The 24,572-nt window shown below is 40.4% G+C and overlaps 1 protein-coding gene across 6 annotated transcripts in view; it reads right to left on the bottom strand.

Annotated features, from left to right (window-relative positions):
- The window catches only part of CHN1 (chimerin 1), a 167,299-nt gene that overhangs the window by 116,680 nt on the left and 26,047 nt on the right, over positions 1-24,572 (bottom strand). For all 6 annotated transcript variants that reach the window (XM_059727269.1, XM_019480361.2, XM_019480360.2 and 3 more), the window contains exons 2-3: positions 13,882-13,920; positions 8,041-8,096 (exon numbers count right to left, since the gene is read on the bottom strand). In XM_059727269.1, the coding sequence (XP_059583252.1) occupies positions 8,041-8,096; positions 13,882-13,920 (95 nt within the window). The remainder of the gene's footprint in view (positions 1-8,040; positions 8,097-13,881; positions 13,921-24,572) is intronic.

Raw genomic sequence — 24,572 nt, 5'->3', positions numbered from 1 at the left:
TGGGTCTAACAGTAAGGTGGGGGGGAGGAGCTACTGGGGGGGTAGAATGTAGAGGGCAGCAGGGAGCAAGGGGGCAACCTGACTCCCTTAGATTTACTTTCTCTGCTATAGCAGTGGGAGGGGGAAAAATTGAAGGCAAACCTCCAATAATTAGATTCTATACCTGAAAAATTATAGTCAATTTATAAATTTTTTATATGTAGAATCTCATGGGGGGGGGGGGGGGAGGGATTTATATTCAAGTAAATATGGTAGTTTCCTGCCACAAAGTGCTTTCTGAGTCACCAGTATGAGACAGATCTATGTATTCCAGGACATAGCCAAAGGAACGTCTAAAATTTAACTGTCAAAACACGTACACCTATTTGGCAGAAATCACCCTCCTTTTTAAATTTTCCACAGTTAAGTTTCATTCTTCTCAACCCTCATGTACAGCAGGAAAATAATGCTTTCTAAGTTTGGAACCACTTATTGTCTATGAAAAGAAATATGGTTAAATGAAGCAACTGAAGGAGGATGATCATTTTAATTAAATCAGTTCCCGATAGAGCTAAAATTCAGTCAACATATGTCCTATCTCAGCATAATTTTGTATTTTCTCCTCAGTATTTTGGGATCAATTTTTTTTTAAACATGAGCAATGACCCTAATCTCAGCTTCTTTGTTTTCTCCTGTATCCAGGTCTAGGTAAGTGCCCCTGCAAAATGTTTTGAGATTTATAAATGTTTATTTATGTGCTTAATTTCTTACTACTGTTTGTATAGCCTGAAACTACAGTAATTTGTAAATTATTTCATCATTTCAATACTATTACATGGGTGACTGGTGCCATCTTAGTCTGGGGGGCATGTGCCCCCCCTTCAACCAGTCCTGTCACTGATCTCACCGCCCTGTGGCCAATCGCTGCTGCCACTTCCAGGAGTGGCTGCGGCTGCTTCTGGGAGCAGCTGCAGTGATAGGCTGGCACTTGCAGGGGGGCACTGGCGCTCCCGCCTGCCCCTCCCGCCCACTGCCTAAGCGGTGAGCGCCCCCATGCACCCCCTACACATCACCACTGACATTTGACTAATAAAAATGGTATTTTCATCATCAGAGACCTTTTATATAGGTCTATGTAAAAAAAAAAAAAAAAAAAAAATCAAAACATGAAAAGAGCATTTGCCATATCACTCTGTGGAGTGTGAGATGGCACAGTTTCTCTGCACCAAAGATGGGAAATAACCAATTGAACTGTGAAGTACATGTTATGTATTGTTGACTTATTATTTATTTTTATTGTAGTGGCGCCCAGAGACCCCAAAAAGGAGCCAATCATTTACTATATTAGGGGCCTTGGTTTCATTTCAGACTTTTTCCCCTGAAGATGTACATGGCTAATAAAATAAGCAAACAGATGAACAGTAAAACCTTGCAAGTGTCTTACGCTGACCCATTCTGAAATGTGCTCGTTTACCACTGTAATGGCAGTTGGGAAGTCACTCAGGGTGAAGATCATCCATATAAACTCATCTTTAAGATAACAAATAACAAAGACTTGCAATAGATACTCCCATTCAGTGAAATCAAATGCGTTTTTGACTACCTACAAAGGTCTCTGACAATTGTATTTAGAGACCCTGCTCAATCAGGCTTGTTAGCAATTAGCACTAAATTAGGATGGCATCTTATTGCAGGGTAAAGAAGGACAGTGATTTTAATTAACTCTATCATGTGATCTGCCTGATATCTTTTCACAAATAATTGTTTTAAATTCATTATGAGGTGCACTGATGTGACAGCAAAAAGGTGGCCTATATACAAACATTATGAATATTATAAGCATATGTATACATACGGACAAATGCAAAGCACACAGGTACTGTGCTTTGGACACACAAAGTGCATCTACACAAGACATTTACTGAGAAGCTACGTAATTAGCTCCACAGTAAAACGTCATTGTCTATACATGTGGTGCTATTAGGATAGAGTAAACAAATTACCTCTGCCGCAGGACAGTACTTGTATTTACTCTTGTGGCAAAGTTCTTTACTGCAAAGCAATGCACATGTAGAATCTGACAGGGCTGGCTGGGGCACAAGGGTGCTTCACTGCAGGGGCTGCCTGCTGCCTAGCCCCACATTGAAGCACCCTCATGCCCCAGCCAGGCCTTCTGAAGCATGTTGAGCCGGATTGGAGCAGCCCCGGGTTAGCATGCTGACTCCCCAGGTCCCACCCACTGCTCTGACCTGGCTCAATCTGCCGCGGTCCTGGGCGCATGTGTAAACACGGTCCCCAGGAGAAATAAAACTCTGGCGTGATATGCGCTGGAGTTTATTCCTTTGCCTTAATTGCACATGTAGATGTGCCCACAATGTCCACATCTACTGTTATAATAGTATATGGCTGATGTTGACTTAAAAGATCTTTAAATATTACAACATGACTCCAAATGGTATTTTTACTGTGATACTGTGTTAACAGCCTCAGCTGCACTATGCCACCACATACATCCAAACCTTGATTCTCCAGTCATTTGTGCTGGCTTTACCCCAATGTAATTCCACTGACCTCAGAATTACACCAACACAACAGTGGCATAACAGATTGAAAAGTCAAGCTCTAACTATTGTAGGAGCATTTTCAACTTACTGGGTTATTTGCTTGGTTATAACACTCTACATTATCTGTTGTAGCAGTGTGTGTTTGGCACCCTAAATAAAAACTATTTATGGTGCAATTTCTAATTACTCTTTAAAAATGCTTTTTTCCTTTAATCATCATTCTTGCTTATTTCAACAAAAGAAATAAAACAATACAGAGGGAACAATTTATGGTCTAATATTTTACTGAATTACATATTTTTCCTTCCCCTTAACCTCTAATATTCTTGGACTAGAATGCTCTTCCTAATATTTATGAATTTGTTTATACAGGTGAATAATTCAACTACTAAAAAAAAAAAAAAAAAAAGATTCTGCTCCCCACTGCCTCTCTCTCATGGCTGCTAATAGCAGTCCAGCTGAGAAAGAACAGATCACAAAGTTCAGTGCTAGCAGGAGTAGCTTAGACTGCAGAGAAAGGTTAAACATGTGGCTGTTCACTGAATATATTTTCACTTCAGACTTGGCCCCGCTACACAATATGCTTAATACTTATTATGAAAACACTGTTGTACGCCATAGAACAAAATCAATCAAAATAAGCAGAATATGCATCTTGTTGGTACATCATTACACATTATTTTTTATTATGTAAAAATGTCAAGATTATCTTCAATTTTGAGCTAAATAACTTTTTGACCCAAATAACCTTTTTCTCATATCAAAATGGAAATCTATTAAAAATAACCTATCCTTTACAAACTGTAGAAATCTGTGTAGCAAAATGCAAATCTGCCTCTTTCAGCTCTCAATCTTCACAATTTCTAAAAATGGTGGGTATACCGAAGTGTTCTTCAGCAAGACTGTAACCTAATCTACTATTTATAAATCAACCTAAATTAACATATTCCTTCTTCCTCCCTCCTACCCCATGATATGTTTATAATTAAAAATTCAAGCTTGTCATACATTATAATTTTGTTTTGGATTAAAATTGTGAACATTTCAGGTTATACTCAAGACAGCCATTCCTTACTTTCCTAACTGACTTCAGTGCTCAACCAGACACTACTCAGAGTTCAAAGTGCTCTGTATCATTTTTCACTATCTCTATTGCTTCTGACAGACATTGACCTGGAGGAATGGTTCTGCATATTATTCAGTAAACCTTTTGAGGCAGCTGGGTCACCAACTCATAATAAGCACTGCTTAGATGCAGCACTTTTCTCTCTAAAATGGTCCCAATTTTTTTTTTTCAATATATCACTTATACAACACCTTTTAGTTACAACCTGGGATGAGAAAATTACAGAAATCACGGTAAATTGTAATTAAAAGATGAACACCTGCATGCTTGAAAGTTTTCAAAGTATCATTGGACCAGATCTTGTCATGTTTTATATACAAAACAAGTGTGGGTCTGATCAGTCCTCAGCTATATTCTAGGTTTTTTTCCACCACCACTATAATGGCAAAAACCACTAGTAATGTTTCTATACAGTGTATAATTTTATACCTTGATGCCTTGCCTTGGTGGTCTAGTGTTATTGCTAGATAATGTTATAAAGGAAATCTTAGTATATTTCCTATTCATTATTTCTCATTTTCTCACACTTCAATGACTAACAGGACTAAAAACACCAGTTGGTAATTGAACAGGCATGGGCCGTTCTTCTGACAGTTCTTATAAGCTAAACAAAGGTATCCCTCCTTTGTACTACAGTTTGCCAATGAGGAAAAAATTAAGACTTACACAACTTGCAAAACCTGTCAAACCTTCTCTCTGCAGTTGCACGTTTTTACCACACTTCACATTTTTTGTGTTTTTAAGTCAGTGAGGCTGCACAAAAATTAAAGGTTTCCAAAGTTGAGGTTGCCATACTAATCTAAGTGGTACCTCATCATTGCAGAAGCCAAGCACCTTTGTGTGGAGGTATTACAAGTGAATACTTTATTACATTAGCAAACAGTGGGAGCATCTACACTTGCAATTAATGTAAAGCACTAAATTCTGGTGCATACTGTGCTGGAGTTTATTGCTTCCAGGCACCCTGTTTATATGTGTGCCCAGAACTGCAGCACATTGAGTTGGGTTGGAGTAGCCCCAGCTCCCAAAGGGCCCAGGTCAGCCTGAAAGCCTGGGGCTGCTCTGACCCAGCTTGATGTGGAGGGGCTTGCTGGGTCACAAGTGTGCTCCAGTGTGGGGCTAGCCAGCAGGCTGCTCACACACTGAGGCACCCTTGTGCACCAGTCAGTCTTGTCAGTGTCTACAGATATACTGCTGTGCAGTAAACAACACTGCTGCAAGACACTACTTGTATTTACACATACTAACTTACAGCAGCATTTATTAGTTTACTACGACCTAACAGGGCTACACATGTACACATGGAAACTTTACTGTGGAGCTAATTAGGCAGCTCTGCAGTAAACATCTTGTGTAGATGCATCTGCTGATGTGCAATAAGAGATACGGCCCAGAAAAGAGATCACAATGTTCATTAGTGTAGTGTGCAGTGCAGGGGTAATAAAAATTATAAAATAAACACACAGCCAAATCAGCAGGGATCATGGTCTTCCTTGATTAAAAAAAAAAAATAAATAAAAAATAAAAATAAAAACAGCAAATTCTGTGATAAACCCCCCAAAATCTGTTATTAAAATGAAAGCCCCTCCCCCCCCCCCAACAGACCCTCTGGCCCTACTGATTAGCTCCCCATGACATTATGTTTAATTTTATTGTATGACAGTTAGTTCAGGTGCTGAATACTATACTTCTGTAACAGCTTTGTAGGGAGTGTTGCTGACTGTGCCTGAAAAGAAAAAGTAAGGCTCTGAGGGAGCTGGAGAAGAAAGGGTCCTTCCCAGGGAGGAGACAAAGATGGAGATAAAAGAATAGTCCCAAGGAGGACAGAATGGAGTCCAAAGAAGGACCAAGGAGACTGCTGTGGCACAAGAAAGACTGTTTGATGCTGAGCAGTCTGCAGTGCTGTTTGGGACACCAGGACTTTGACCCCCCTCTTTGAAGAAGAAAACACCCCCTTTTTGGGAGCTGGCCAAAAAGAAGGAGTTCTCTGAGGCAGGAGTTTTACAGATCACTGGAGAAGTCAGGGACAAATTGAAGCCAGGTCTCAAGCCAGTAGCTTTCCTTGAGAAGCCATGCCAGGGCTGGCTTCAATGGGTCCTCCAGGAGACGGAGACCAAATAAAGCTGTTTCTTGGGGAGTTCCAAGGCAGAGCTTCCCCTTAAAAGTGGCTTGATTTGTGACAGGCAGTCTCAGAACTTCAGTAACTTAATTGTTATTAAGTCTTTTGTAATGACTTTCCTATTGTAAAGAGAAAGATTTCTGACGGCAATATGTTTTACTGGACCAACTACACATTTAGGATAAGGTTAGACAAGTTTTCCAGTGCAGTCTTTCTCAAATTATTGCTACTGTAATAATTCGTAATATCTTTCCTCTTCAAAAGAAGAAGTGAGAAAGGGAGAAAATGGAAAAGGAATTTTGCTGAAAACAATTCAGGAAAGGAGAGGGAAAGGGACATGCAGAAAGTGATATCCATTTAAAGCACTGGTATCTTACAAAGTTTTGTATTTTGCATGTCTGTGTCACAAACTGTACTGCTAGAGGGTTGAAGAATGCAGAACAATACATCTAGGTCAAAACATTTAGGCAGACACTTAAAGATTATAAGTAGTCCCTTTGAAATCACTGGCAAAATTCCCAGTGAGTTCAATATGGCCAGAGTGCCACAGAACTGGAAGCAATCAAATTGATTTCAATGGGACTAGTCACAGACTTAAGGAGTTGAGTACAGGGGCCACCCTTTTGTATATCTTGAAAAAACCTACTGTGTTGAATATATAAGAGGAAACAACCTTCAAAGGCTGAAATGGGAATCTTGGCTTTGAACATGCTGATTTTTTTGTAATTAAAATCTCATTTTCAATATTGAATTAATGTTTATTTACATCACCATCATTGCCTGGGTAAGGTTTCTGTGTCAGGGCACTCAGTAATAGCCCCAAACACATTTTTTAAAGCTAATTTATCTCCCAGAGGTACATTTCGTGTAAAACTGGTCTATCACTGGGGTAACCATATGTTCCGATTTGGTCAGGCCAGTCTGGGATTTTGTAAGCTGGTTCCAACCAGTTAGTGAAAATTAACACAAGAGTCCCGAAATCACAGGGGCATGGGGCACAGTCTGACAAGAAGGCCAAGTGGCACAGTGTGGGCAGGCAGGCTGAACTACTAAAATCTTTTATCTTACTAGTTGACAGACTATTTTGAAGAACTACAATTGGCCATTTGAAAGAGAATACTGATAAATCCCTATTTAATTCAATAAATTAATCCTCTTTGTGATCTAAACTATAACCTATTAATGCCCCTGACACTAGTATGCTTTCCTGCATTTAATGCTATGTCAAACTGATAAACACATTCCAGAGATTAATTTATTTTCTCTTGGTGCACAATGAAAATGTTGCAATAAAACTTAAATTAGTAACTTTCAATTGCTGTTTGGTAAGAACAGGGTTTTGCAATATTGTTTAAAAAGTCAAACAGAACATTTCAGCAATTTTTAAATTGAAATTGATGTTTTCCAAAATCCTGGGTATAACTGTGGGACAAAGCTATGAATAAGAACTTTAACATGGTTGTTCAATAACAATTAAAATTCTACCATGTTTTAATCTATGATTTCAAAACAGCTATGAACAAGCACTAATCTTGCCAAATAGCATTAATCAGACATCATCATGGAGACCAGTTTTCAGCAGCAGCTAGGGTTTTAGTTAAGCAGGAAAGGGACAGAGAGTCAACTGAAGATTAAGGTCTGTCCCTGATCTCTGCAGCAATAACTCTGGGGGAAAATTCTTCACAATCCTTTTCAAAAAACGAGATGTGTATTATATTTGGGGGTGTGTTGTATGCAAGAAAGTGTAATAGTTACCAACATCAGTAACACTTCAGATGATTAACTGGAAGACTGACAAGGGAGAAGAAATTCACTATCCTTTTAGTTTATTTTCTGTATGTGCATTTCACAGCAGTTTGTCTAAAGACAAGCCAAAATTGCCCTTGTACAAGCAGTTTCCCCAACTCTAGTGTTCTCACACAAAAAAGGACAAAAATATATATTTTTTGGTTTAAATTGTGTAAAGGGAGGGGAGAGTGTGAAATAATTTTTCAAATATTTTTAAAATAAATTGTAAAAATCACAAGTATTAATAGTTCCTCAGGGATATGTATAGTTCCTGAAATTCCTTTTAACTCTTGCATATAAATCAACCACATTTCAAATTGATGGTGGCCCCCCCAATGACATTCAAATTACCTTCTCCATAATACTGCTCGTCTCCCATATAGCAATTGTATGGAATGCACGGTGTTAACGCTGGATGTGTAGTTAATGGACAATACATAGCTTTGGTATGATATGATACTCACCTCACAAGTGCAGGTAACCCTTCTAGGATGGGGAGCTTCCTGTTGCAACTGATACACTGAGAGAAAGCAGAAGTTAAATGCAGTTTAGTTTTCTATTTAATTCAGAACGATATTAAATCATGCATTTTTAACTTAGAGTTAACTTCTTTTATTAAAAAAAAACAAACCAAAACAGAACAGCCAAACTTGTAGCAAGAGTTTGTGCAGGGGGATATATGCTATGATACTTCAACTCATTAGTAACAGGTCAGAAAAGATTCAGCAGCCAGCCAAACAAGGATCACCAGTCACTATTGGAATTCATTCCACTTATCCATTACTAGGTAATAACTGGACAAGTTGGGAAGTGCTTGAGGAGAAAATAACAGAAGTTAAGATCAATATAAATTTCATTTTACAATAAATTAAAAGCATGTTGGTTTCAGAACACTTCTCTCAGCAAGAGGATTCATAGTCCAACCCTGCAAAGTGTTTGCCATCTCCCACATAGGTCCATTTGTTCCCAGGGGACAAAGATGCTCAGCACTGTGCAGGAAGCATTCAAGACTTTGCAGAATCAGACCCTCTCTTTTCATGATTGTTCACTAGTTTTTCTGAGTTAATAACAAAATGACATCTGCATATGTGAACTTTAATTAGAATTTAAGAGGGTCCACATTGACCTATCTTAAAAGTTATAAATGGTTGGGTTTTTTTAAACCAAAATATATATTTTTATTGTTTTCTTTTAACTGAATCTTAACGATGCTAGAGCATTTTTAACTAAATTGTAAATTTAAATGTATCAATGTGCTGACACTAATGTACTATAAAGAACACACATTTAACTTCTACTCAAGTAGTTTGATTTGGCAAATCACCTTCAAACTAAGTCTGTCAACACTTGTTTTATCTGTAGAGTACTCTGCACCTGACAACAGAGACATTTAGAGAAATAATCTCTTAAAATTACTTTAACTTTCAATCATTAATATGTGCAAATGACTCTGAAACATGTGCTGTCATTTCATTTAGTTAACAAGACCATACATTAGTTGATCCAATGAGCTGTTTCCCCCCCCACACCATGCTTGTCATTCACCCTCAGCTTTTTTTTTGTAACCATAAACTGCATTAAATGACTGAAATCTATGAAGACCAGAATGGAAAAAATAGCAAAGTGATGAATGATAAGGTAATCAGTTAGAGCAATCTGGAAGAATTCATATCCATTGTTCTGAATAAAAAAACCCCACTTTTCCTTTACGGTACTCAAATCAAACTTTAGCACTTTTTTGCAAGTGATGAAAAACAGTAGAGTGGTACAGAATTCACACACTTTAAAGCACAGCACAAACAGCTATTTGCACTGGTGTGGAACTTTCCTAGTTTCTCCAACACCAAAGGCACAATTACCATGTCCAAATCTAGGAACAATGGAGAATTCTCAAATTTTATATGAAAAGAGAAAATTTTAGATACAAAAATACAAGCGGTATCAGAATCTACATGCTTTGTTGTAGAGCTTCATTAAAGGCTTAATCTAATAATTTTTTGACATATATCAACGAATGCTGGAAAGATGTTCTGAAGAGGACATCCTCCTCAAACACTGTGCTCCTTTTGTTCTTTGCCAGCCAGGAGTCTGGTTTGTTAAATTACAAAAAAATGGTTCCTTCCTGTGGCAGTGCACCTTGGGGCGCCTGCACTTGAAGGGCAGAGTCAGGCAGCTGCCCAATGCCTGACGGCAGCAGCCATTTTGAGAACCAGGTATATAAAGGCTGCAGTTTGCTGCTGCCAGCCCAGGCAGAAACACTGCTGCAGCAGAAACATGTGGAGGTAAGGGCAAGAGCATATGGGGATGGCTAGGAGGTTCTTGGTTCTGCGCATGACCTAAAACTGCACCCTGCCAGTAGTGCAGGAGTCCCCAGAAAAAGTCATGCCAGTTACCAGCCCGGTAAAAGGCGGGTTGGGGTGCCTTAACTCCTAGCCTCCACAATTTGGTGGGTATGAGGACCAGGAACGGCTACGGCCACCTGAGTCCTTGGGGGTGGAAGACCCCAGGAGAGGAGTGGGGCCAGGCACAGCTGCAGCCACCTGAGCCCACAGGGGAGGAAGACCCCAGAGGCCCCTGGTTGGGGATAGTTGCGTGCCCCTGGAGAAGGGGGGCCCATTGCGTAGTCTGAGAGAGGGCAGTTGGGAAGGCCCAGAGAGGGCAGGGATATAGGTGGCCCTGCATGAGGGGGGCTGGGTAGGGCTGAACTGGGAGTAAGCCTGAAGGGCAGCACAAGGGCCAGCCCTGGGAGTAGTTGATTGTGGGGATGATGAGAAGACCCCAGGGTGGAGTGTGGTGTAGAGGCCCTAGTGTGGGCATAGTCCCATGTGTGGGGAAGAGGCCAAGGCATGTTTGTGGATGCCTGAGGCTGTAGTTTGGGCCAGAGGCTGAGTGGTGGGGAGGGGAGGGGAGGGGAGGGGAGGGGAGAGGGGGAAGCTCAACCAAAGAGTCAGGGGTGAGTCCGGACCCTGGTAAGTCCTCCACCACAAGGAGGCCAATTGTGGGTCGAAAGAAAGACCTAAAGGGACAGCGCAATACCTGCTGCTCCAGGGAGGAAGTGAGAGTCCCTGTGAGACCCAGGAGCACCAGCTGTGGTGTGAGGGAACATTGTGTGTGTGTGTGTCATCTGCGAGGTTTGGGATGCAGTACAGGGGTGGTTGGGGCTGCATACATAGGCCCAGGAGAACACGGCTGCCAAAGGGCAGCCTCCCGCCTAATTAAAACACCAATTATTAAACAACAAGGCATGGCAAGATAGAGAGGTGGGTGGTTAGCCCAGAAACAGGTGGGCAGGCCAACTTCTGACTGGCCCTGGGAAGGCCCCCTGTTGCACCTGCCCTGTTCCTCTAATTTCTGCATGAAGAACAAAGCTGTTTGGCTACAGTTTCTTTCCTGAAATCATTGGCAGAGAAGTTAAACATTACATTCCTCTTCATCCACCAAGACAGACTGAAGCACAAGCAAAGTCTGCAGTTGTGTGTACTTAATTCTCATTACGGAAGAATGAAATATATATTTTATGTAACTACAAATGGTGTGTGTGCCTTCACCTCTTGGCATGCTGTAAAGTAAGCTTTGCTGATTATAAAGGTTGAACATCTCTGTAACAGAATATGGCACAAAAGAAAATGAACAAAAAAGCAGCATTCATTGAGTTCACAGAAGATACAATACTGTGATTCATTATTCATGCTTACAACTAAAAGCAAAACAGCCTATTTGGTAATGAATGCTACATGAACTGCAGTTATGAGTAATGATGTTTAATATTAAAGATAGAGTGTATACCAATGTTATCTGTTAGCTCTCATCTGCAAGGCAAAAGCTTGCTCCAGATCAGATCACTGTATTGAAAAGACTTAATATTAAAGAGACTGGTTTGGTGTATGACAAACTACTGAAGTTACAGATTATAATTCAAAAGCCACAAACAAGGTTGGCTACTGGCTTGGCATATGACAAAGCTTCACAAGTAGACTAAGGTTCCAATCATTACAATTATATGACAGCAGTTGCAGGGGCTGGAGACTGTTATACACATTCAGTTCCCTGAAATGTATCCATCTGAAGACAGCCAGGATATATCTTTGGCTTTTTATTTATTTTGCTCCCCATTTATATTTTTATTTATTTCAACTATTTAAAGTAAGTATCAAAAGATTATGTTGTAACTAGAATTTTAAGGAACACACAGTATTTCCAAAACTAATGATTTTGTTATGAGTCTTGTAATTTTTAGTGCCTTACTAGAGGGGTCAGGTCTGCAGACAAGTACAGTAAAATCTCTGTTATCCGGCACGAATACGGAATGGGGGATGCTGGGTTTCTAAAAATTCTGTTCACCTGAGGCTGGCAGTTTTCAGCCAGATGTGGAGTGGGGGGGAAGGAGGGGAATTGGTGGCTGCTGCACTCAGAGCAGCTGCAGTGCAGGGTGGCAGCCACTGCAGTGTGCAAAATGTCCCCCGCCCGAAATTCCACTTAATTGAGTGTTCCGGTTACTCAAATGCCAAATAACAGGGATTTTACTGTAATTACTAACTTTTGTAAGTTTCCTATCAGCCCTCATGGTTGCACTCAAAAGGTTCAGAAAGCAAATCAAAAAAAGAAATCAAAATTGTTATTTTTAGATTTATTTTAGGGGATTTTTTTTGACAGACTCCTGATTTTTTGAAAGCTGGATTATGGAAACACTGCTGCAACCAACAACTAATTTCTGCAGGACCCATGGACACTGAAAATGCCTGTTTCATGAGAGGTGGACATTTATAAACTCATATTTAAAAACCTACATTTTGAGAACAATCCTAGTTCAGCAGAAGAGAGACTAGATTATCTAAAAAAAGTCTCTTCCAATCTCATTTTTACAGATCTATTACATGTTTTCAGTGAATGAGAATTCTATTTTTTATCTCTATAATATTTAGGATCTTCTCATACTTAAAAATATCTGTTAAAAACTTTGTTGAAAATGCAGATAAATAATTAAAAAAGAAGCACACATTCCAAGACATGCAGATGCACTGAAATAGCTACATTCTCTTCAATGCTGGATCATAAGTCCTAACCTAGAGAGGTAAACTCTTTTCCTGCGTTAAGTGTTGCTTGCATAGGTCTTGACAACAGATGTTAAAAAGTTCAAAAACACGTTTAGAAGTGTAGACTTGGAGGGCTGGGCATTTTAAAAGTAACTGTATGTAAAATCTGCTGTTAAAGGAAGTCCTATTTTTTTTCCTCATTACTCCCCACTTTATAAAGTCTACAGCCTTCCTCTTAATACATACAGACAAGGAAATAAAAGATACAGGTGAGGCATCTTTAGAATAGTTTTATATCTCATTTTACACTTCTCTTATTCATTCAGCTGGGTCTAGCAAAGCCTATTCTAGAGCTCTGCTGAGAGAGGTGGTGCTGCTTCTTAGAGGATTTCTATTTTTCCTTGAAGGAAGAAAACCAAAACATTTTAAAATTCTCTATGAGAATTTCCATGTCCAGTTTTGGGCAACCCACTTCAAGAAACATGAGGCTGAATTAGAAAGAGTCCCTCAGAGTGCATTCAAAATGATTAGAGGTCTAAGAAATAAGACTTATGAGGAAACGTTGGAAGAACTGGGATTATTTATTCAGGAGAACAGAAGACTGAGGGAAGATTTGATAATATTTTTCAAATACGTGAAGCGTGGCTACAGAGAGGGTGGTGATGAACACTTCTCTCTGGCCACAGGGAGAAGACAAGGAGTAATGGTCTTAAATTGTAGGAAGGGGAATTCAGGTTGGAAGCCCAGGCTATCCAGCAGCCAAGCAGGTGAGATGGTTGGCAGGCTGCCAAAACCTCACCGGGTTCTAAGAGAACATGAGTGAAGCAGGACTAATTCTGTCAAGTCTGAGATAGTATTTCACATGCATTTTTCTGATCAAGCCTAGTTTCAAGTCCTGGGACACATGTGATTAAATTACATGGGTCCTAAAATTTCCTATGTGACAACAGGTTTGTAATGGATATGGCCTGCCAGATTCTTGCATTTGGATATTCCCCCTAACGTTAATTGGGTCACTCAAGTTAGCAAATTTTCTAGAATCCAGTCTTTGAATTGTGCGCGCGCACTTGGTCTCTGGCATCGAGGAATGCAGTTATCACTAAACAATGATATATCCTGTTACGTGCTATTCATTCCATTAATGCACAACGTTTCCTGAGCTCATATCTTGATGAAAAAATATATTTTTAATTGTTTTAAAAACACCAGACATGAAAGTTTTTCATATTAGACTTTTATCAGACTTTTTTTTTTAAAGACTGGAATACTTACAGTAAGATTTCCATACAGGCGGTCTGTATTCATCAGTATCTGAAAGAATAATGACATTTATCTAAATATAGGTTTAATAATGTTCTAGAAGGTAAAAACAGTATTTGCATTCTTTTATAACAAGTATAAGCTCCAATTAGCAAAATTTATCAGATGCCAATAGTAACAATGCCTTACTGATTTGCCTCCAACAGGACACCTAAAACCCCCTCAATTTAATTATCACTTGCTTTGGCACCTGTCACTAAAATAAATTGCTTTTCTAACTTACTGTCTTTTGACTTGCTGACAATTCATCAGGAGCTGTAAAATAACACAGCTGACAAAAGACGACCAGATTTTGGCCTCCACTGTAGCTGTGGCAGACCACTGAATCATCTGTTCCTACCATTATTCCCTAAATATGATTCCTGCTCCTATCAAGTACCAAAGTGTCTCCTGCAAGAAGTTGAGTTCATCTCCCCTGGAAATGGATGGCAGTTGCTGCCACTCTGTATGTTATAGGATATGACTGTTGTGAATTTAGCCAACCATGGTTGAGATTAGATACCCAGCTTCTGCTATATCCCAGGCTCTAGTAGGCAAATACCTGCTGGCACCAATCCTGTCTAATGCATCAAAACACATCCGTAAGCTTTCACCTGTCACAAAGACATGTAGAGATATGACTATATTTAAGACCTATTCTATGAACCTTGTACTGTCAGATATCTGTCCTAGAGCATCCTTTATCCATATTTTTAGAAAGTCCACTGCTAAAATTAGGTTGGACAAATCTTGGTTTAGCATTCCCTTAAAGTATGAAACTTTCTTCCCTGCATATGTGCCGTAGCATTATTCCATCCCTCCTCATCCACAGACATTTCAAAACATTTCTAATTCAGGAACATTTTGTTTTTGCTGTTGTCAGCTATGCCCAGTAACTCTTCCACCTTAACCCCTCCATCATGTAATTTTATTTAGCTTTTTACAGTATATTTTGAGACATTTTAATTATTTCATAAGATGATATTGTAATTGTTTATCTAGTGCCTTAAGTGCCTTCATATTAAAGCCCTTTATAAATATAATAATTACTAACAAATGATCATAGGTGTAAAATAAATGGTTCCCCAAAATTCCATTATCAAAATCCTCAAGAGATCACACAGATGTGCCACCAACTCCTGGTTGTCTGCCAAGAGCCTTGCAACTGGAGGGAGGTCTTCAGCTGTCCACCCTATACTATATCAGTGAAAGAAAATCAGCAGCAACAGATGCAGAAATCGTTATTCATTGCTACTTTGATTTTTTTTTATATTTTAATTTAAAGTAGTGTTAGGAGATTCATTCCAGAAGCACTGGAACATGATCCCTCAGTGCTGTTCTGATGTCACGTGAAAAAAGGCAAAACCTGTGTGTAAAAATAACAGTTTTATATTCCCTGCTGAATATTATTACACTATTAGCTGTTTTTTTTCTTCTGCTTATTGCTGCTTTAAAAGTAATGTATGTATTGGTTTGTTTTACAAATAAATGACTTAAATAAAGGACAGCATCTATATTATTTGTAAATTATGAGCTGACTCTTATGAAAATAAATGTATCTTGGCAATCTAACCTCTCTGTGATTGCACCATGGCTATATTATCATTGCAACAAAGGGCAGTATGATTATAAAACTAAGCAGCAATATTTTTGCCAAACCAAAAAACAAAACAACCCCCCCTCAAAAAACCCCACCTTGTTAAAGTCAAACAAGAACCACGGAAACTTTCATATAGCAAACATTTATAATTCAGAAACTGGAAGGAATGATTTATGTTATGCAGCTGTGCACAAGTATTTTGTTTAAAAGTCTGTCTGCATGTTTTACTGCCTTAACACCGTCAGAATGCCCTAAGGCCATTTCACATTAGGGAATAAAAAAACCAAAGGTTATTTCTATTGTAATTTTAAAAAATGTTATCTGATATAAAATACTACAGAGCAAGCACAGGGCAATGAGGATAGTGAAGCAGCATTTTAAGTGTTCTTTTGAGTCTGTGAATACTGGTACTGTTATTATTTGATATAAACTACTTTGCCACAAAAAGGAAAAAAAAAGTCCAAACATTATGTGGAAGTATTAGCATCCATTTAAAAATACTGATCGATATGGTCCCATTTTTTAAAAAACAATTAGTATTTTTGGATGCATTAACATTTTGATGCTTTTCTTTAAGGTTTTCATTTGAGAATCCAAAAATTAAAGCTAGAATCACTAATTGCTTTGGAAATTTAGGCCAGATGCAAACATACAGAAAATAAAAGGTGCTGCAAAACTGAATCCAAATTACAGGTTCCCATTAACATAGCAGTACTTTCTAGCTATCATTATAACCTCCCCACCAAATTTTACTGCAGCTCTAGTCTGTGTAATATCTGAGCTCTACCTCAAATGGTTTCTTGACAAAGTGGTAACTTACGCATAATATTTTTCCTCTATTTTCTAGTTAAATTTATATCCAGTTCATCTGAACATTGATTTTCTAAAGGCTTCACAATACTGCAGAGGAATATGCATGTAAAAAGCTTAGCGCTATGAATGCTTACTACTGCACAAATTCAAACTGAAAACAATAGGATTCTAGTGCTATATTCACTAATAAGTTTGTGAATAAGTTTTTCAGAATTGTGAATAATAAGTTTGTGAATAATACGTTTTTCAGAATTGTGCTTATAGCAGCTTAGCTGGATTAGCCTGACAGAGTATTTAGTTACTGTACCTTTAAAAACAGAAATGTTTCAGAAATAGGTTACCAATATCCCTTCTCCCTCAAGCCGTGATCACTTTTAAAGACTAAAAATTTTGCTGTGTTCAGAAACAAGATAAAAAGGCTGGCAGGTATGGGTGTGCAAAAGTACTTCTTGAAATATAATAATGGGGTTTTGGAAAATACCTATCCTAAAGCCACAATGAAATCCAATAATTTGCCAGCCTGAACCAGATCAGTAAAAAACAGATGCTTTTTCAATAGTTGACCTAACCTTTTAAGCTCCTAAAAAGACCTGTCAGATATCTATAGAGTTAAATTACATACAGCAAAAAAACTCTTACACTGATATAGCACTTTTAATCTGAGACCCAAAGCAACTTACAATACAAGAGGAAAATACTGTAGGATACTTCTGTGTTAAAAGTATGAACAGAATGAGGATGAGCTGTCCACAGTATCTTACTGCTACACTGGTCCAAGAGCAGAATCAGACCTGCACTGAAGATGAGTGCCACACCACAGACCCAGAGAACTGCATGTGTCATGAGAGAGGAGAAGTCTCAGCTCCACCCATTAGATCAAAAGAAAGCACAATTTCCAAACTCAGTTCCATTGTGAACATATGGCAGTTAAAAAGTCATCAGACTCCAGCCATTCTCAACCTTCACAGAGACAATGGAAGTCACAAACTTAACAGATCATGCCTCAAAATCCTACACTTTCCCTTCAGTGGGCAAGGGAATTTATGTCTTGGGGTCCACAAACAAAATTTCACCCTTCTTTGGCCTCCACTTTGTTTTCCTTATAAACCGCACTTTTTTTTCTCATCTGCAACTCCTGAAATTTCCACTATCACACCTGAACCCCATCAATACCCAACACTATCTGCAAGCTGTGCTCTCCATCTTAGGCCAAGTACAGATGTTACACTTTTAGTGGTATAAGTGACTGGAAACCAGTGTATGCCCATAATAGAAGATTGGCACACAAAACTGATCTATACCCAAAACAGAAGTTCAGCACACAGACTAGTTTAAAAATGGCAAAACCCAGGCTAAGGTTTGCCTCCCCCACAAAAGAGCAAATATGTGTTTTGTTTGCTACTGATCTAAACTATGCTGCTTACAGAAAACCATGCAACTTAAATCAATTCAGCCTCAGGCTTTTTGAATGTCTGTACCTAGCCTTAGCCTCATCTTAGTTCCACTACAAACTGTCTACCCATCACTCCACCTGCTCAGCACATAAACCCCACATCGTGTTATGTCTTCTTGCACATCCCTCAGTATCTGTCTCAACTCACTCTCAAGCCCCTTAGGAGTCTGGCTGTAGTCTCCTCGTATCTTCCCCTTGCTGCAATAGGGACATAGACCCCATTATCTGAAAGGATGAAAGAAAGGAGCATGAGAAAATAACTTTACATGTGGCTTACTTGGCTTGAGGATCATTTTGCCTTCAGAAAAGGGAATCATTTCATAAAGGGATGGATTTTAGGAAAGCAAAAACAACACGGCTCATCCTCAGAATGACAGCAACTAAGAAATGATAAACTGACACCGATAGTAAGAAAAACAAACAAGCACTGACAAAATGGAGTCCTTTTTAGAGGCAGCCATTTACAAGAATTCAGATACAGATTGCAAGAGAGTATTTTAGTTGTTTCCTAGACACATAAATAACTAATTCTGACATTCAAATATAGTATTTCCTTTGCAATATTCCTTTTTTTCTTTTCAATGCCACCTTTCCTTTATCTCCCTTATATAAAACTAGTCTAGCTTTAACACTTGCAAACTGAACACTTAAACTATATATATCTCAAAGCTGCTATCATTGCCTCAAACTGTTTATACTGCTTATCTCTGTGTATTCCTTTTATAGAAAGAATAAAATATTCATTTATGTATTTAGCAGAAAGAAACAAAACCATCTCACACCTCCCTACTGACAGTCAGCAGGCTCTGGGGTGGAACAGCAGCTGCTTAACCATGCACAACAACAGAAGCACCACCCGAGACCTGTGCATGAGGTGCGGTGGGGTTTCCTATTGCAAATTCCGTTTGACTTTTCTTTTAATACAGGTCATCTCCAGCAGCACTGTGCTCTGTAACACAGTGCTGGGGATTGCTTTAAAAGAAATAATGCTACTTATTGACTGGCCAGCATGTTTCTCCAAAACCTGTTCTTTGGCAATATTATATCTAAGGAAAGACAGGACCTCCTCATTGGCTAACCTTGCAGATATCCAGATGGGCTGAAGCAAAAATAGTTAGGAAAAGAATTAAATGAAGATAAGTTTCTTACAACTTAAAGACAAAAGTATGGTTTGACTCCTAACTTAGAAGAGATGTAAGAAACCTTAAAACATTGCCATGTGTTATGACCGGTTCACCAGCCAATGCACATTGCCAGTGTTTTAAATGCTGTGGGCCTCTACCTTGCTTCTGTCTGCAACAACGAATGTCAACATTTAAGTGCTGGAGAATAAAGGAACAGGACAAAGATGATATGCCTATTTGTTAACCCATGCTATGTTTACCATGGAATTCCACGTGCATTCAGAAAGTATTAGATCTACAATCAGAACAGGGCAAAGCACAATTGTTGCCTGTTCCTGTATGTGCATTAAGACTTTTGTCAAGAATTTTGGGCAGTGGAACACCCAGGAGAACCGACAACTGGCTAAGAGAGGCAGTTCTATTCTAATGCTCTGTTGAGTCTCTTCATGAGCAAAAACTCCCCTGAGAACAGTGCAAGTTTCCTACTGGAAGGAGAGAGAAAAGATAAATCATACATTTGAGGCATCCCAAACATTATTCTGGAAGACATGTAAAAGACAGTACATTAATCAGAATATACCCTTGCTGCATACCCTGAAATATGAAAGGGGATTTTGGCAATGTTCCTATTGGCACACTAATGATTAAATATTTAGGCCTAAGTTCCATAGGTGACAAGTAAGCGTGGCTGTCCAAGTACAGACACTGTAAAAAGGTCCATCTTGCAGAGGATAGACTGGGGTGGGCAAAATACGGCCTGCAGGCCAGATGCCAGCCTGAGAGGCCATTCTATCTGGCCTGTGGGGCCCCTAAAAAAAATTTAGAAAATTATTCTTTGCCCTTGATTCTTGTCAAAATAACAGGAACCAAGGGCAGTAGGACGCCTGGGAAGCCCCAGCGGGCTCCCACAACAGCATGGCCCCCCTCAGGCAGAAGCCCCAGCCAGGGCTCCTGGCCTGGGACCATGCGACTGCCCTGCGCTGGAACTGCAGGTAAAGGGGGAAGGGCGGGGGGAAGGGCAGGGAAGGAGCCTGGGGAAAAGTGGCCCAGGGAAAAGCTGAGTGCAGGGGGAGGGAGGGGGGGAAGTGGCACCTCCCCTGCCCCATACCTGGCGCCCTGCACTACAGCCACTCGCAGCCCACCTGGGGCTGCCTGTGTCTGCTCTGGACAGCCCTGCGTGGGCTGCAAGTGGCTGCAGCAGGGAGCACCAGCCACAGGGCAGGGGAGGGGCCGCTTCCCCCCCATGCTTAGCTTTTCCCCGGGCTCCTTCCTGGTGCGGAGGAAAGTGGCCCTTCACCCACCCCGTGGCTGGTGCTCCCTACTGCAGCCGCTTGCAGCCCGTGCGGGGCTGTCTGGAGCAGGCACAGGCAGCCCCAGGCAGGCTGCAAGTGGCTGCAGCATGGGGCGCCAGCCACGGGGCAGGCAATGGGCTGCTTCCCCCACCCCCCATGCTCAGCACCACCTCATAACCTAGCCCCACTACCAGCTTGGTCCCTGCATAGCTCTGGGCTCGCTTGTCTGGGCTGCGGGCAGTGTTTGCCGCTACTGCTGCCTGTGGGCTGCCCAGCACGTGAGCTCTGACCGGGCAGCAGCGGCCAACACTGCCCGGTGCGGCGCGTGGAGGGCCGCAGCTCCCCCCTCTCCCTGCTGGTGCAGCCCAGGCCGGCTCCAGAAACCCCTGACAGCCTGTGCCCCGCTTTGGGCCCCATTGGTGCTGGCCCTGGGACATGGGACCAATGTCCCAATGTCTTAGGACCAAAGACATTGGGACATTGGTCCCAAGATGGTGACCAGGGGGCGGGGCAACCCACATGGCCCTCGACAGCTTGCCAAAACTGGGTGAGTGGCCCTGCACCCAAAATAATTGCCCGGCCCTGAGGTAGACTCTTATACAAATGAGACACTCAAATCACTAGTATTTTTTAAAAGAAATAATCTTAGGAGATCAACAAAACAGCTTTTTGAGAGAATAATGGCTAGAAGAGTGATAGAAATCACCGTGGCCAGCTTACTGTTTCTGAAACAGTTTCCTGTACTCCTTCTCAGTTTCAAGGGCCTGTCTGTTAATATCTCCAAAATGCACAAGATGTTCAAGAGATTACCTGACCTACAAAAATAAAGCCACTATTTATTCAGAGATGAGATTCTCAAACCAAGGAGACAGCCAAGTTAAATAGGAAATGTCATTCCTTCCCTGTTTTTCAAGTAAGAATGGCAACAGAGTTTCAAAGACTAAGCTCTGCTCATCAAGAAATGTTGCTAGCCAGGCAAGGATAAGCAGTCAGGAACTCTAAATATTCAAACAAAAATAATTAGGCTAATTAAAAATTTGGCCATAGGGTTGATAAGCTCATATTTTCAAGGTAGACATGAAAACAGTTGACTTCTGACTCCTATCAATGGTATGTAATCTCCTACTGATTCTGGAAGAACAAGTTTGTAGTGGAGTGATGGATGAAGGCAAAGTCTTGGTGCAAAGGTTAATAAACCTTGACCGAGTAAATAACGTGGGCGTTGGCCCATGGTTTGAAGACCTGTCTTAACCAGGAGATATCATCAGCTTTAAAGTAAGTAGTCAGCTGACTGTATTTTAGCTTAGATTAGCATATGTTTGGTTTAAAAAAGTGAAAGCTATTTTTGAACTTTCTGAGACATCAGTTTCCCCCCCTCCCCTCCCAAGAAATACAAACCTTTTTAGCATTAGGTCATTCTACCTCCATAGTTCTCTGGAGGGGCACATAAATACAGAGAGGAAAACAGTCCTCTGACTCAGTCATGATAGATCTTTGCTTTCCCAGAGTATGGAGTCGACATACAGTTTCTCTCACATATTTAAGACCCTTCTTTGCTATATTCCCCGTTATCAGGGGAAATTATATGGCTTTGTTAATAAAAATACTACCATTTCATACAAAATTTAAAATGTATTACAAACAAAAGCATGCTAAATTAGCATTGATATTTTAATCTGGGAAGCCAATGAAATTAGCTAGAATGGTCCCTCTGCAACATTAATTTACACTAGTGATGGCCAACCTTTTTGGCAGACATGCCACAGGTTAAGCCCCTGCCTGCTCTGCTCCTTGCCCCTTCACGATCTGTTGCATGCTAAACAGGAGGACTTTACATGCTACTTGTGGAATGCATGCCACAGTTTGCCCACCCCTGACCAAGACCCACTGGCACATTAAGTAATTTTTATTACAGCATCATGATATCTCATTTCTAAAGAAAGGTGACCTGTATTCTGCAGGTGTCTTGGGCAGCAAACTTTGGTTTTAATGATGTGAGTATGTAAAATATGACTGTTCAAGTTGCTCAGAAACCATAACTACTTTTTATAGATTTTTTTCAAAAAATATCTGGTCCTTAACACTGTTCTAGGGCCATCCTTTATATGCTAATTCCTTGTTTTGAAAAATAGGCACAAAGGGAGACAATACTTCTAAAAAGTTTGTTGAAGCACCACGTTTCCTTGAGTTACCAGTTCCCCTAAATGTAACAAGAGCTTCAAAGCAACATACTTCTCAAGGCACCCATGTCCAAATAAAAACACAAATATTTATTTGAATGTCTCAGCTATCTATGAAATTGGACATGCATTCATTTTAAGTCTAAATATTCAGGTGAGAGAGTAAATATGTCAGTACAACATTAAATTAAAATGGAAGGCTAAATTCTTTGGCTAAAATAAAGAGCATGTTGTGCAGGAAGGGGCAGGATGCATGGTTGCCACCCGTCCATAAATTTACAGTCCTTAAAAAGGTTAAAACACAAAGTCCATAAAAAAAAGGAGCTGTCTGCCAAAAAGCTAAGAAACAGTGAGCTTGACTGAAGATCTGTAGTCAGAATGATGCTGGATAAAACTGCTGCTGGACATGCAGAGCAGAGAAGTGCCACCATGTGTCTGAGCAGGAGTGCAGCTCAGCACCCCACAGGGAGTTCTCTATCACAGCGGTTCTCAACCTTTTGCACCTTATGTCCCACCTACGTAAGGTCAAAAAATCCTAGTCCCACTGGTCAATGAGCGAGGAGGGGGGTTCCCCAATCAAACCATGCAAAAGTGAAACCGGAAGTCCCACCGCGGCACTTCTAGTTTCACCACCGCGACCCAAGCCCCACCTAGAGGACATGTGCCACTGGTTGAGAAACCCTGCCCTATCAGGACTCTGGAACCCACAGGAGCCTCTGCCGTCCCCTCCCACCCACCCAGGTGCTGGTGCTGCTGTGTCCTGCCTGTAATGGCTGCTGCCTTTAATGTAGGCAGAGCTGTGTGGCCCAGGGCAGTGAGAGACAGGGCAGAACAGGGAGAGGAGTGGTGTGGACAGCACTATAGAGCTGGGAGTGGGGAAAGGTGGTAGGTAAAGGTCTTTGCCAGGACTGGGGGAGCATGGCCTGTAGGGGTGACACTGGAGGATGGGCTGGGGTGAGAGCAGCATGCTGTAGGGTGCAGTCAGGGATATCAGGGTGCCTGCAGGTGAGCAGGGGACCCCTGTGATGAGGGTAGCATGGTGTAAAACCAGTGCTCCACTCAAGACTGTGGTGCGTAAGACCATCAAGTAAGACTGTTAGCATGGTATAAAACCATTGCTGGAGTTAAGTAAGACCATGCCAAAAGTTAGTATGAAACCCCTGAATTTGAATCTAGCTTTTGTTATTACTATCCAGTGCCTTGTAGAAATGTAATATGTACGTTATGTAAAATGTACGTCGGTTAAAAAAAAAGGATTGGTTATCAGTAAAAATGTGGTAGACTCAGTTAAAAAAACCCAAAACTGTTTTGGTTGGCAACCCTGCAGGATAATTACAAAGAAAGCATCCCACACCTCTGCCTGATAAACAAAGCTCCATAGCAGACCCATGGAGGTGGCTCTGGAATCAGCAGAGGAGTAATGGGGGAAGCTTGCAGTTAAGTGACTAAAGCTGAATCCCAACAAAATTGCTCTATACATGTTCATGTCTCCAACAATTTTAGGGAGCAAATAAAATGTAGGTCGCTAACTTTTTCATTTCTTTTCCCTCTAGCCTCAGTTTTAGGTAGCAACACATGGAACTGCTACAGCATCTTTTGCAAATACAGTACAGATGTGCCAAGCTTTGACTTTTAAAATTAAATCATGTCAAGTTATCTGAGCAATAAAACACAAAACAGCTGAATGGGATTTCTTCATATCTCCCACAGAAATTCACATTTGGGATGAAAATAAGAATGTAATGCAATTTGGGGGAAAGCTATAAAGCCAGTGAAAATAGCAAGGTAGAACAGAAGTGCTCTTTCAGCTGTAACACCACACTAAATTACATATAATGTATATTAGCATTTTTAAGTGAGTCAAAACTTAGTTATTTTTCTGCATTCACTTAGTTTATAACTTCACAAGTGCAGCCTCGTTATTACTCTATTGAACAAATGTAATTAGGTTTGTAAGATGCAATACTGCATTAAAATAGGCAACAGTGATTTAAATGCATGAAGGCTAGAAAGGGTGATTTTGATTTCCCAATTAATCTGTCTAAGTGGTTCCATTGCTTATGGAAGAAAAGAAGCTGCACTCAAATAAACTGAACAGAAATAAAGAGGCTTAAGGAAGCCTGTACATTGAATAAGTGAATCAGCCTTTAGGGGGAAAAAAGTACTGTGTTCACTCAAATGTAAGATGGCCTTGAATATAAG

The sequence above is a fragment of the Alligator mississippiensis genome, chromosome 4, assembly GCF_030867095.1.
Source record: "Alligator mississippiensis isolate rAllMis1 chromosome 4, rAllMis1, whole genome shotgun sequence".
NCBI classification, from domain to species: domain Eukaryota; kingdom Metazoa; phylum Chordata; order Crocodylia; family Alligatoridae; genus Alligator; species Alligator mississippiensis.
This window is presented reverse-complemented; position numbering and strand designations above follow the sequence as displayed.